The sequence below is a fragment of the Strix aluco genome, chromosome 1 (assembly GCF_031877795.1).
Source record: "Strix aluco isolate bStrAlu1 chromosome 1, bStrAlu1.hap1, whole genome shotgun sequence".
NCBI classification, from domain to species: domain Eukaryota; kingdom Metazoa; phylum Chordata; class Aves; order Strigiformes; family Strigidae; genus Strix; species Strix aluco.
The window spans coordinates 93,262,602-93,276,389 of NC_133931.1; the positions used below are offsets into that span (position 1 = coordinate 93,262,602).

Below are 13,788 nucleotides of genomic sequence, written 5' to 3' on the forward strand. Positions count from 1 at the left end.
GAAAAATGGTAGAAAACTTGCATCTATGTTGCTTTGAGCTGAGTTAGACTGAGGAAGTTTTGAGAATACCACTCTTGATGCCTGCCTATCTCAAAATATGTTTTAAAAATGTCTGAGTAAATCAAGAATGAATTTTGCAAGTCAAAAACTGCATGATCCTGGCAAGTGTGGTGTAATTTGTTAAATTTATGGCCAACTAGAAAATTATTGCCAAAACGAAAAGCATATCCTTCCTTAGATTAAGTAAAATTGTTTGCAACACAAGCAGCAATGATTTAATCGCAGTTTATTTTACTAAAAGGCCAGTACTGTGGCTTATTGGCCAGATTGAACTTTGCATGTGTTTTGACCAAAAGTAACCAGTTCTGAAGTACTTAGTCACTGTTTAGAGACTGTGAGCTCTAAATTTAAATCTCTTCACTGTTAATAGCTAGTATCTCACTGCAGTTCTGAAGTTTGCAAGCCTTTAAATATTCTGATTTAGCTGAGAAACATGAACACTTACTGGCAAAGATGATACCAAATACAGTTAACTTTCTGACCTTAGTTGAAGCATCTAGACCTAGCTTCTCCTCATCTTTATTGTGTGCTTCTTACAGTAAAGCTCCTCAGAATGGTAAACAGGCTCTCCTAGCTTTCCAGCTGCTGTTCCAACTTGTATAGTTTGTATCAGGTATGTCCAGGGTAACTGGCAACTCAAGAAAGTCCTGTCCATCCCTTACTTCAGGCCTTCAAAGACTTAAAATTTTCTCCTTGCTGCTCTTACTGCAGCTAGTGAGGAGTTGAGGGTATGAAGTTGCATATGAAGGTTATCTTAACTGCTGGCTAATGTGAGAGGTGTAGGCTGGCTTTCCACCTGCCCTTGGCCATGTGCTCCTTCCTCTTCCCTTTATATTGTAGTGGTGTAGCTGGGGCAAGGTTTAGACAAGCTCACTGATCAATAAAGTCTCCTACTGAGTGAGTTTTCCAGCAAATCATCTCACTACAGCTGCCCTGCAGCTGTGTGATTGCTAGATCCAGCAAAAGAAATCATGTTGGTGCAAGAGGAGGGGGATTGTCCCAGACAGCACCATCTCACTGTTACATGGGGTTAGTACTCTAAGATAAAAGAGTAACTTGAGTGTCTCTAGATTCCTTCCAATCAGATTAGGTCTACAGATATTTTTCTTGACTGCATAAGGTTTTGCTTATCTAAACTTCTAACTCAGAGACTTTTTGTCTGGTCCCCACGGAAGGGATATGTACTCAGCTTTTTGAAAACCAGTTGATACAAAGAAAGTAAACTTAGACTTTCTGATAAAGCATTTTTCATAACATTTTACACCATGAAAACTTAAAATTTTTTTTTGTAACTCAGCTTTGGTATACATATGAATGTACTTATTGCTAAATCTGAATAGGTGTAAAAATAGCTTCAGTACACAAAGTAAGTAGCACATTAAACATATAGAAGGAAATATAGCAAATCCTGTTGTCTGTACACGAAGTAATTTAGGTAGGTCTACGCTTTTTCAGTTTGTCCTAAAATATCTTATTTCAGGCAGTGGTCCCAAAATATCTTTTGGTTTATGCTACCAGTTACACATGTTTAATATGCCTTTATCAGTACTCCACAGTGCCTTCCACCTTTCTGGAACTTAATACCTTGTTTTATTTCTATTTTTTGCCCCATTGACATCATCTTCTCTGTCTGAGCACACCTATGAATTGGCTTAATGGGATCATTTCAACACCACTATTTTCAAACTAAGAATTTCAAATGCTTTATGCTAAGCCACTAACTTCAACATTTTTCACACTGGTAGCGTTTATTTTCCATCCTCTAAAAGGAAAAGGAGGGAATAGTATTGCTATTGTATATTCTTACCTAAAGGGGATGATAAAGAGAACTTTGAAGATGATGTGTTTTAAAACTTTCAGGAACTGGTTAATGATCATGATACAATTTCTAAAGCTGCCTTCAGAATAAAAAACCTACAGTTCATGACTTGACATTTTTGAAAGTGCTAGCATGGTAAATCATGTTCTTTCAAAACTTCTTGTTCTGTACATTAAAGGAAGTCTTCATCATGTTTTACCTTTTGTTGCCAATATATGCGCTTTAATAGAGGTTTAGATGCTACAGTTCCGTTTTGGAAATTTAGGTGTGTCCCCTTCAGGAGTAACTTTATATTTAATTGGTCAGCAATTAATGATATGTAATAGATGGTTCCAAAATACTAAATTTTAAAAATTTCTGAGGCAATATATAACTTAGTTTTTTATCCACAACCATTTAGAAAGTATCTTTCAAAAATATGCTTCATAGACTGATTTCTAAATTGTAAATTAAAATTATTATACTTTCATGTGGTTCCAATAGTATTTTCAACATTTGATTTTAAACTGTTTATGTTGTGGTTGCTGTTCTGATGAACTTGCCTTTCAGTATGTAACATTAATTACAGTACAGTAATTGGCTGCCCCTGACTGGAACTGATGTATATAAGTGGAATAATATTATAATATCATTAGAACCTTTAATTTTTTTGTTATAAAATGGTAGTGGTATTCTTGTAGGTAAGTGGTGTACATATCATATATAAAATATGTGCCACAATTAACAACACACCATCTTTTAAGATAGACCTCTGTTCCTTAAAATATGCCAGAATCTGTTAGTTTTAGTTCACTTCGTTTGTGTTGATTGTCTTAAGAAATATGGTGTCCTAAATCTAGATTTTTTTTTTCCTCTAATGATCTTAATAACAAAAATGAAGAGGTGCCTTTACATTTTCAAGAAAGCAAAGCTTCCTGAAATTCTTTGCGTAGGATCAAGGGATTAAAGGGTCAAGTTTAGATGTTTGAGAATAATGAAATTTTTTTCTCCTTTTTTAAAAAAAAAAATCTCACACATACCGTTGTTGCCCTGCCCTGCACTGCCCTGCCCCCCTACCCCGGTGAACATTCCTCCTCTGAAGGAGGCTGGAGACTATCAAGGGCCATCCTGTTTCCGAATAGCCACCCTCTCTCACTGCTTAGGGTAGGACTGAGGCAATAGGGCTGCCTTACTACGGATGAAAAATGTTAAAGGAAAAGAATATTTTTAAATAATTGTTTTATATATGCTGTATGCATATATGCAGGAATACTACCTTTAAAAAAAAAAAAAAAAGGAAACACTGATCTGTGCAGGTTGTACTGAAGAGAGAAGAAGAGGGAAGGAGTATCTATACTCCATTCACTGTTCGTATTTCCAGAGTTGTATAGTGTAGTCAGGCTATGCTGGTAAATCTTTCCCTTCCTGAAAGAGAAATCATAATGAAACAGCAAATTAATGCTGATACTATGCACTTCCACATCCATTAGTTATACCATCTGGAAACAAGAATTGGGGCTTTTGGCATGTTAGGACAGGAAAAAAATAGCATCTTCACAAAAACAAAGCAAATTCCCCTCTGCACATTGTTTTGAGCAAAAGTATTGCAATGCTTCTGTGTAATGGTTAATGCAATGTGTTGCTACAAGATACTCTTAAATTGCATGTTTTGAGAGTGTATCTTCTTACAGATGAAAACAACTGGTGGGGGAATATTCTAGTACTTGATGGGGTCATCCACATTCCCCATGACTCTCTAACCTTTATTGGTAATTCCTCTTTGAGATCAGTATAAAAACTTTGCCTTACAAAGCAAAAGTATTTTGTGCTTAAATGATAGTTACTTTTCAAAATACTAAATTGAATTAACACCTGTACTACAAGATAGCTAATTGGTATTATGCTCTCCACTTTTTTTTTTTTCTTGAGCATTACTGTCTTGTTTGAGAAGGTACAGGAAATCTGTGTCAAAGTAATGGTTAAAGTTCTGCAATGTCTGGCTCTATGCCCAGTCCTCCAATAGACTCTGCTGCCATGAAGCATGTTTGTATTTATGTCCAACAAGAAAAATAACACTTTATTTTTAATTTTAAAAATGTTTAAAAGTGTCACTTTGATGTAATCTATTCCCACCTATTAAAATGTTCTGCATTTTAACTAGACACTTTATTCCAGCAATCCATCAAAAACTGGAAGCCGATGGAACGGAAAAAGTAGAAGGATCCATGACGCAAAAACTGGAGAATGTACTGAACAGTAAGTTTTGTCCTTCCAGCAGCAACTATTACGGACTTTGGACTTTCTCACAGGCTTTAATATATTTCTAGGAATATGGTAGAAAGTAGAAAACAGTACAGTCTCTCTTGCCTTCTTCTGTTTGATGGTAATGATTTTAGGGTATGATAGTACACCTTTTAAAATAAGTAGCTTTTGCCATGATTTTCAGCAGCGTTTGTGATAACAGAGAATAAATGTCAAAATATAGATGCTCTAACGCACTTTAATTTTGGTGGTATCTCAATTTTGAGTGGGCAAAGAAGTCAGAGGGGCTATATGGATAGACAGAACTGTAGAAGGATGAGCAAAGCTAAATACCAGGATTGTAAGAAGTTTGAGCAAAAGAGGCCAAAAAAACCCCAAATACAAGCTGTTTGCAATAACAAGGTCTATTACAGAACCTTTGTCACTGTGCTGCCATTTAGACTATTTGGAATTATCATTCTTTTTAGAACCTTTGAAAACCTGTCAGTACTTTCTTTTCTGTTTCTCTGTGTTAGCTGTAAGGTTGCATTGAGAGAGAGGGCTCGAATTTGCTGCAGTTTGGTATGTGTTTCATCAGATCAAAAAAGTTACTTTTTTTAATTCTGGGACTTCTGCCAAGATAATTTTACTTTGTTTCATTGTGATTTTTTTCACAGAGGAAGGGATGTTTCCCTTAGTGCTGTATCAATAAGCAGGAATGACATGCAGATAGCTGACTCAGTGTTGGAAAGTCTGAGTGTGTTTTATGAAATCAAGAAAGTGACATGGAAGTTCACTGTTTTTCTTCTCTTGTATGAAGAAAGCAGTGACTGTATGTGTGTTTGTGTGGGGAGCACAAAGAAGGCAGGGGGTTTTGTGAACAGCTCTAGCTCTTTTCAGTAGAGATTCATTAACGCTTACAATAAAGGTGTGGGTTTGAACATTGTTATTCCTTCATCTTTTTGCCTGGAATGCAAAACCCAAAAATCACCAAAAAAAAACAAGAAAAAAAAATTCACACACACATACTATATAAAGGCTATAGTGTGTGCCTATTTGTGCAGAATATTTGATACATATAAGGTAGGAGAAAAAACCATTTGATGAAATCTGCCAGTGCAATCCTTGGTGCTCTGTAATTACGCCATGTCATGCACCAAGCACAGATTGGTCAGAGAGGACTTTCCCTTTGACAAAATTCTGTGACAGATTTTAAATAAAACAGCAAAAATTTAGGTCTGTGACATTTTCCTACACACACTAATATGAGGCAAATCTACCTATAATATATAATTGCTGTTTCATTTGATAAATGGTGTCTGAAATCTATGCACATAATGCAGACTGTCTTTTTTTAAGCTGGATCTGTAGAGGAACTTGTGCCAGGCACTTCAGAGTGGAATTAAGTTTGGCTCTGCTATGAAAAGAATTGGCCGCTTTTCCTCCTGATACTTTGCAAGTCATGATGGGTGGGAGGCAGGGAAGTAGGGATACAAGGATTTAAAAAGAGTAAATAATATTATGCAAAGTAGTTTAGGATCAAAGCTTTGTTTCTTGTCTGACCATTGAAAAGCTTCCATAATCCATGAGTAAGAGGGCCTGCTTTCAAAAATGACTTCAAACCTTTAGTTGAATTTTACATTTTTATGGACTGTAGGTGCATATTTTGAGAGACAATTGGTGTTGTGCGTTTGATTACAAACTCCTAAGAATAAGGATGTTTTCCACAGCATCTGAATGTATGTTAAGAGTGTGCCACATTATTGGATTGAAATGGCATGGGGTAGTAGAAGCACAATCTGGTGTTATAGGTAGAATTATAAGTGTTTGGAGTTTTTTGCTAAATTGCCAAATTTAATTGCTAAACAAGCTATTAAATATATATTTATAAAAACATATGTTGTGCTTTAATGAGTTTCATGAAGAATTGTATCTTAAAGGAAGTCAATCAAATTATGTTATGTGGTGGTTTTGTCAGGCTCTGTGAAAGACAACTGTTGGATAACTAGAGCTTTATTTTGAGGTTAAAAATGTGCACACAGTAGATGAATCATCTATTTTGAAAACATAGTTAGTCAATATAGGACCTGAATCTTTATGCATGCATTATTTAGGTTTAGATTATCCATCAGTAATCAAGAGATAGATTGTTAATGTAGAAAGGATTTGGAGGGGTGAGGAGAGAAGAAATTTTACATTTTTTTTAAAAAAATCTAAAAAGACAGGGCTGTTTTGCATGAAGTATTGAATTTTATTAGGACACTAATGAGTAATTTGACATATTTCAATTTCTATGTAAACCAGAAAAATTGCCAATAGGAAAAAAAGTTAAATCATTTACTTGAATTGAGGATTTCTACAGCAAATTAATTCATAAAGAGATGAAGATGTGTAGTTTTAAACTAAAGGTGGAAATCACTGTGTTCTTCCTGTAGTCGTCAATGACCTTTTAAAAACATTTATATCAAATTTAAAAAAATGCTTTGTGGATATAACTTTAATTCCTAGATATAGTACATTGCTTCTTGACTGTTAAAAGAACGGACAAGAAACGTATGAATTCAAACAAAACAAATGTTACTTTCTAGAAGGATTTGAAAAAACAAGCATTTATTATAACCTCAAGAGAAAAATCATACTTTATCAGTGGTCTGTATTTAAATGTCCAGCTAGCTGTTTTCATTGTGCATTTCTCCTTAATGGATTAAAGTATTCTATGCTAAATAGTATGCAGTAGAAATAGCTATCCTGACAAAACTTTTTTTACATCAAGGCTTCAAAATTTCAACAGAGTTTAAACATTATTTAGATATAACAATTATTTTACAAAGACTACTTTTAACATGAGCAGGCCACCCACAGTGTTGACTAGAGAAAATGGCATGCAAGCCACCCAGCGAGACTGATGTAATTTTTTTTCATCTTTGCTTAAAGTATAGTCACTAGACCAGATAATGTAGAAACTTCTACATGCAACGATCAAAAAGGCTAAAACGGTTCCACTTTTTTTGGTTAATTAAAAATAAGTCATGAGGTGAAAAATGCAAATACTTGCATGCGATGTAAATCTTCACTACTATAAATGAAATTCTATTAGTCTCTGTTAGGAAATAATCCCTATTACAAAACAGAATGTTTTTTAGTCTGGATAGAAAAGGTTTTAAGGCTATATTTAATCTATTTATTGAAGAATATTCACAGATAGTATAGAAACTTAATTGCATGAAGTTGTTGACCAAGGCTTGATCCTGTATGTAATGAAGCCAGTAAGACTCTTTTAATGCAATGTGAAGACAATTTGTATTCATTCTGTTAGTGACCAGCTAGTTTGACTTTCTTCAGTCATGTCTTTGTCTTTGACTTCATCATTGGCACTTTTAAGCGAGTTACTTAAATATCACATATTGTTAATAATTATTAAGACAACTTGAAAACAAAAAAATTGTTTGCAAAACCCAGGGATAACTGTTTTAGCTATGACATTAATTAACATAATGAAATTATACTTTTGTACAAAGAAAACTTTCTATGACTTTTTTCTATATCCTCAGATGCATAATTTAGTTGTAAAATGTAGATCTGGAGCCAAAGCAAACTATAAAATATCTGCAGCAAAGTTAAGCATTTGAAATAGGAAAGAGTGATTGTTTTTAATTGCACAGGGGTCTTACCACATTAAAATGCTAAGTGGTTCACTTTGAAATAGTATTTCATCAGTTATAAAATGTTAACACAGTTGAATAAAAAAAATATAAAAATTTAACAGTAATTACTCATTTGTTCTAAAAAAACCTTGAATGTCTCATTAAAATAAGGAAAATCTGTATGTCATTTGAACTGATTACTTGCTCTACTTTCTTATTTTCATCCTTTTTAAAATAGGAGCCAGTAATACAGCAGATACCTTATTCCAAGAAGTGCTGGGTCGGAAGGACAAAGCTGATTCAACAAGAAACGCGCTTAATGTTCTTCAGCGTTTTAAATTTCTTTTCAACCTTCCTTTGAATATTGAAAGAAATATCCAGAAGGTATAATCCTTTAAAAATACTTCTCTATTTGCTGAAATTAGTCTGTTACCTTTTTCTTGACAAATATAAATTTTTTTGTGGGGGTTTTGTTTTTGTTTTTTTAAGGGCGATTACGATGTGGTTATTAATGACTACGAAAAAGCCAAGTCACTCTTTGGAAAGACAGAGGTTCAAGTATTCAAAAAATGTAAGATACGAGTTCTGTTGTTTGCTTTTTTTTTAACTTAAAGGCTAAAAAGCACATAGTAGTCTAAAGAGCTTTATGTGGGTTTTATGTGGATTCTAATCCATAAAAATTATGGATTTGTAGGAACCAATTAAGCAATATTTCTGTCAAGTTTTCTGAGTGATACTACAAAATGTGAAATCACAGCCAATTTTATTTATTAGTATTTATTAAGGCTTGGTATTACTGGACATAAAGGTTGCAGTAATTAAAATGTGACTTCGGGTATCTTTCATTGGCATATTGTTGGAAAGACTTCAGAGTCCAATTTTCTGTTTTTTGTAAAGCTGTCATATACAAAATTTTCAGATGTGGCTTGTTATAAAATGAGTTATATTGATTTCCACATTAACTCCAGAAGTGTCGGATGCCCTAGGAAAAATAACATAATTTTCAGTTCATACCACTGCTGAAAGCTCACATTGGATTTATTTCCTCTCCCTGCTCCTAGATTATGCTGAAGTTGAAACCAGAATTGAAGCTTTAAGAGAACTTCTGTTGGATAAGCTGCTTGAAACTCCATCAACATTGCATGATCAGAAACGTTATATAAGGTAATCACTTTACTAGTGTCTTCATCAGACATATGGTGTTAGATGTGTATTTAAATCTGTTTCCTAAATAGCATAGTGACTATTTTTGCTATGGTTTAAATTTTAAAGCTCTAAGTAGAGTATTTTGGTGTTTTATGATCATATAAATAATGGCAATGGATTAGTACTTGATTGGTTATTGAGTGATTGAAAAAAAGGTTCTTGAATGAGAACAATTCAGTTCAGGATAATTGAGATTGAACTTAGTTTTTTAAAATCTTTAAGGCATGTCTAGATTCTGTTGCTTCTTCTAAACTATCATATTGCAAGTTATGTCTTAAATGATAACTCACAGGTTGCAGATCTCAAAATAGATTCCTTTTTCTCTTACACTTCAGCTTGACTTGGTGTTGAAATGGAATCATCCTGAGTCAAATAATAGGGAGGTTTTAATCCATAATACTGTCATTTAAATTTGGGTTTGACTCTTTTACTACTTGGTCTAAATAATGTAGTTCCTTTATATTACATGAACATGAACCTGTTCCCCAATTTTCACTGAAATTCCTAGATTTTCTGTCATTCACAATGCTGATGTCAAAGTCTGCTGTAAGCATACTAACATGAGCTGGTTGGTCCTTATTCTACTGGTAGACCTTAATCTGCTGTACAATCATGGAGCCAAACTTTAGAGCGCTCTGGAACATTTGATGGCTTTACTTAGAAAGCTTTTGAGTTTTGGATGTTACTAGGGCTCCTAGTGTAGCTTGACACTCTCAGTGCTTTTTTTCAGTTATGGCAAAAAATGTAGACCCCATGTGCTGTGTGAGAAGCATTCTTAAAATTCTGACACCTGTGTGAGGGCTTCGATGTTTTGTGTGCTCACCAGGCCCAGTCACACTGGACAAAGTGTGGTATTGGTATCTTAGTTCCCTTTATGTTATGTTTAGTTTATGATGATGGTGACCAGTGTTCTTTTTTGTAGAGTGCTTCTCATTCTTCTGGGTGCTATATGAATATTGCTTATTTATTGGAATTGCATTCTAAAGTGAGTTGTTAAGCATTTTGTGTCTCCGAAGAAGGCACTACTGTTTCCTTTCTATATCAGTCCTGAAAACCTTAAAGAGCAGCTGCTTTATGAAAGCTAAGTCTTATGACCTCTTCTAAGGATTCTTTGAAAGAATCAGAGTTGTATATGTGTTTGATTCTAGCATTTGATTTATCTTTTTTTTTTTATTATTTTTCCAGCCCCTTACCTTGAAGTACTGAATCTTTTAAAATATCCCAGTCTACATGAAAGCAGACTGTGTTAATGTAACTACCAAATGTATTCCACATGTAGAACAGTATAATGAAGGAGAGCAGGGAGTGGACAAATGTGGAATAATTTAGTTCTAATGAATTAATAGAATCCCAGCATACAAAGTGATTAAATTAGTTTCACTACTCTAGATATGCTAATGTGGTTATAGTAGTGTAAATATTCTGGAGGCAAGGTGTGCAGACAGCTGAAGTGGTCTGAAGAAAGCTAAGAGGAAATGAATGAAAACCTAATTGTAAGATTATTTGCATAAAACCTGCTATTTTTATGAAGTTTCTTCTTCCTTGATATGTTTGTTTTGTATGTCTCCAATGTCTAAGGCTGAGCAAGACCTGAAATACTGTGGTTTTCCCCCCTCAGCTATTCAATGTTTATCTTTATAATTAGGCTTCAATTCATATTTTTCTCTCATTTTATTACGGTATTTACACTGATAATTATATTATACTGTTCAGAAGCAGTTTACCGTATCAATTAACAGCCAAGTAGATGTATTTTTTCCAAGACTGGTGGTAATTTTTTTTTTCTTTATTTTGTGCCTAAGCAAAGACTGAAGTCCCACTTAACACTGAGGAAGGACTTGAGCTCATAATTTATAAATGTCACCCTGTCAAAATGGTTGGTTGTGTAATGTTCTCATCCATCCAACCAATCCTGCTTTGACAGTTTATTTTATGTTCAAGCACTACAGACTGTTCTCAAAGAAGACAGAATTTTGCAGCACAGTCCTAATTAACATTAGGTATTTTTATAGTAATACAGCTTTTGTGAAGGAGTTAAACATTGCCTGCGCTGCTTGAGATAATAAATTGGTGTACTTCACCTTGAGCATCCTGAATGTTTTAATCTGTCCTGAGTGTCATTAATGCTGAATATAATGGAGAGCATTAAATATTAGAGCAGCTACAGCTTTTTGAAAACGCGCTTTTGAAAGTACTGTTGTCAGATAGTCTTGAATGCCATACATTAGACTATATACTTCTGTGTTCTCTTCAAAATCACAACAGCTGGCTTCTAATACTCCTCTTTCCCTAAATACAGAGGGTGTTTTGCTTCTGTGTATTAGATGCCCCAATCTTTTTCATTATCTAACACCCCCCCGTTTTTTTTTTCTTTCTTCAGACTGAGTGTGTACATCCTATTAAAAAAACCAAAACAAAAACCCAAGACAAAAAACCCAAACTGGGAGCTTGGTCTACATTTGTGCGTGTGTGTGCTAAAATTAATAAGCTGCCAAAAAATAATTCCTTCTGTACTTGTTAAGGTTACATGATGATACAATCAGGATATATAAAGTGAGAAGAAAAATACCATATTTTATGTGCTTGAGATGTCATCACTGACTCCAAGTGAAACATGAAGTACTGAACTGCAACCTTGGCAGATAAAGAGCTTGGTTTCCCAAGTACTTTACTAGAAGGACAACTGAAAATACATGTTATTGTGATATTAAAAATATATGGGTTTGTTTATTTCTACAAGTTTTTTTGATGGAATTTTGCCTTGCTAAATGAAGAAGGGAGAATGCCAAGATTGTGTTTGCATTGGTTATGAGTGTATCTTAACAACTATTCTTGAATTTTTAAAATTATGTTAAAAGTATTTCTTAGTACATCTTTGGTCTGTTTTAATGACGCCTTCAGTGTGTCAAGTCAGAGCTGTGATTCTTGGACTGGGTTTTACAGATATCTTTCTGATCTTCATGCGCCTGGGGACCCTGCTTGGCAGTGCATTGGTGCTCAACATCAGTGGATTCTGCAGCTCATGCACAACTGTAAGGAGAGCTATGTTAAAGAACAAAAAGGCAAGGATATATTTTTGGTTTATATTTTTTTTTGACATTTAGGAATTTGGCATTGCCTTTTGTTTGACAAGCTTTAGTGTACAAATGATATTTGGGTTTTTTCCCATCAATTTTGATAGCTTTTTACAAAGTTGAATACTGACTTGTATTTTTTTCTTTATTCTATTATAAAAACAAAACAGCAGTTGGAGTTTTCTTTTTGTTTAACTTATAACTTTTAAGCTCTTTACATGGGAAAAGCATTAAATTTCAATCATTTATCTGAAGTTTACTGTCCTCTTGAAATACTTCTTTGAGGTCACATGAAGTTTGGATTGTTGTCTGAATCTGCCAGTTAGATTTCTTTGTATATAGATATGCAGGGCATTGGGGCATAGTGGAATAATGTGTAATTTCTTTATATGCAGTGAATCATAATACGGTGTTCTCTTGTCCTTTTTTCATGTGCAGTTTCAAAATTCAGGTTATGCTGTTCAGGCACAGACCTGTGAGTTGGACAAATGGAATGTTTACACAATGTTATATTAAGACCAATGTGAATACTTAGTTGTACTCTGTCTTTGTCTTTGCCCCTGCTGCTCCTCAAAGAAATGTATAGCTTTCAGGTGTGGCAGCAGCTTAGCTACCAGTTAACACAGTTTATCACATTAGCATATTTTCAAAAAAGGAATAGGTGGAAGGCTGTTGGCCTGGCATTTCTAGTAGTAAAATCTGAAAACCGGATTTTCAAATTTGAAAATGACAAGTAGTACCTTGTTTCTCGAGAAGTCTTACAGGGTTTGCTGCTGTTTCTGAAATGAGTAGGCATACTGGAATCTGGCCTCTCTTGGCTTATAGGTAACTCCCATGTTTAGTGCATGTGTATCCCAAACAAAATAGGGTGTTTTATTCTGAGAAATCACAACAATTTTACTGCGTTGAAGCTGCTGCAGAAATGTGCTGTGGAATTGCTGCAGGAGGCTATGACATCAAGTATAGAGTTCACAGGGTGCATCGCATACAACAGTGATTTCATAAGTTTTAGCTTAAAGCTTGCACAGACCGTCTTTTTTCCACAACATGGTGTGAAGTGGGACCTGCTGGAACACCAGGTTGGTTTCTTGGCCTCTTGGTCAATATTCAGAACGTTTCCAGATCATCCCCGTCTTCCCTCCTCATCAAAACCATGAAACACCCCCACCACCCCACACAACATACAGCTGCCAGGAGCAAAACTCACTTGTAAAAACAGCCATAGTTAACAATTCTAAGCTTTCTTTTTCTCCTGTCACTTGCAAAACGTTATATAGCCATCTCTCAGCTTTTTAACAAGAAAAATAGGGGCATGAAGATACCAAGTGCTCGAGACTTTTTGTTTTAGTAGTCTATATAATTTTGATATGCAGGCTCCAGTAAATGAATGGAAAATATGTCTAAATTCCTAGACTTGTCTTGAAAATCTCAACCTGTTTGGTGTTTTTCTTGCAACAAATCTGCTTACCTCAGCCTTAATATCAAAGGGGCTATTATGTTAGCAGCTTTGTTTGGCTCACAGAAGAGGGAATTTAAATAATTTGAATGCCCAGTAAATGCATGTATGAAACAAATGCTAATATATTATCACTTTTATTAAAGAGCTCATCAAATTTCAGTAGTTTTCTTTCAGCCTTTTATGTGATGCTTACTGATGTAGTTTCTGTACAGATTGTAAAATACTCGAGTTGATTCTAGTCGATGGAATTTCTCACTTAGAATCCTGTAGGACAAAGGAAGGTTGCTAAACGTGATTTTCCCTTTC

At 34.6% G+C, this 13,788-nt stretch overlaps 1 protein-coding gene across 2 annotated transcripts in view; it reads left to right on the forward strand.

Moving 5' to 3' along the window:
* Positions 1-13,788, forward strand: part of EXOC2 (exocyst complex component 2) — a 132,464-nt gene that overhangs the window by 43,213 nt on the left and 75,463 nt on the right. For both annotated transcript variants that reach the window (XM_074827126.1, XM_074827136.1), the window contains 5 exons: positions 4,034-4,114; positions 7,982-8,127; positions 8,233-8,314; positions 8,805-8,907; positions 11,893-12,011. In XM_074827126.1, the coding sequence (XP_074683227.1) occupies positions 4,034-4,114; positions 7,982-8,127; positions 8,233-8,314; positions 8,805-8,907; positions 11,893-12,011 (531 nt within the window). The remainder of the gene's footprint in view (positions 1-4,033; positions 4,115-7,981; positions 8,128-8,232; positions 8,315-8,804; positions 8,908-11,892; positions 12,012-13,788) is intronic.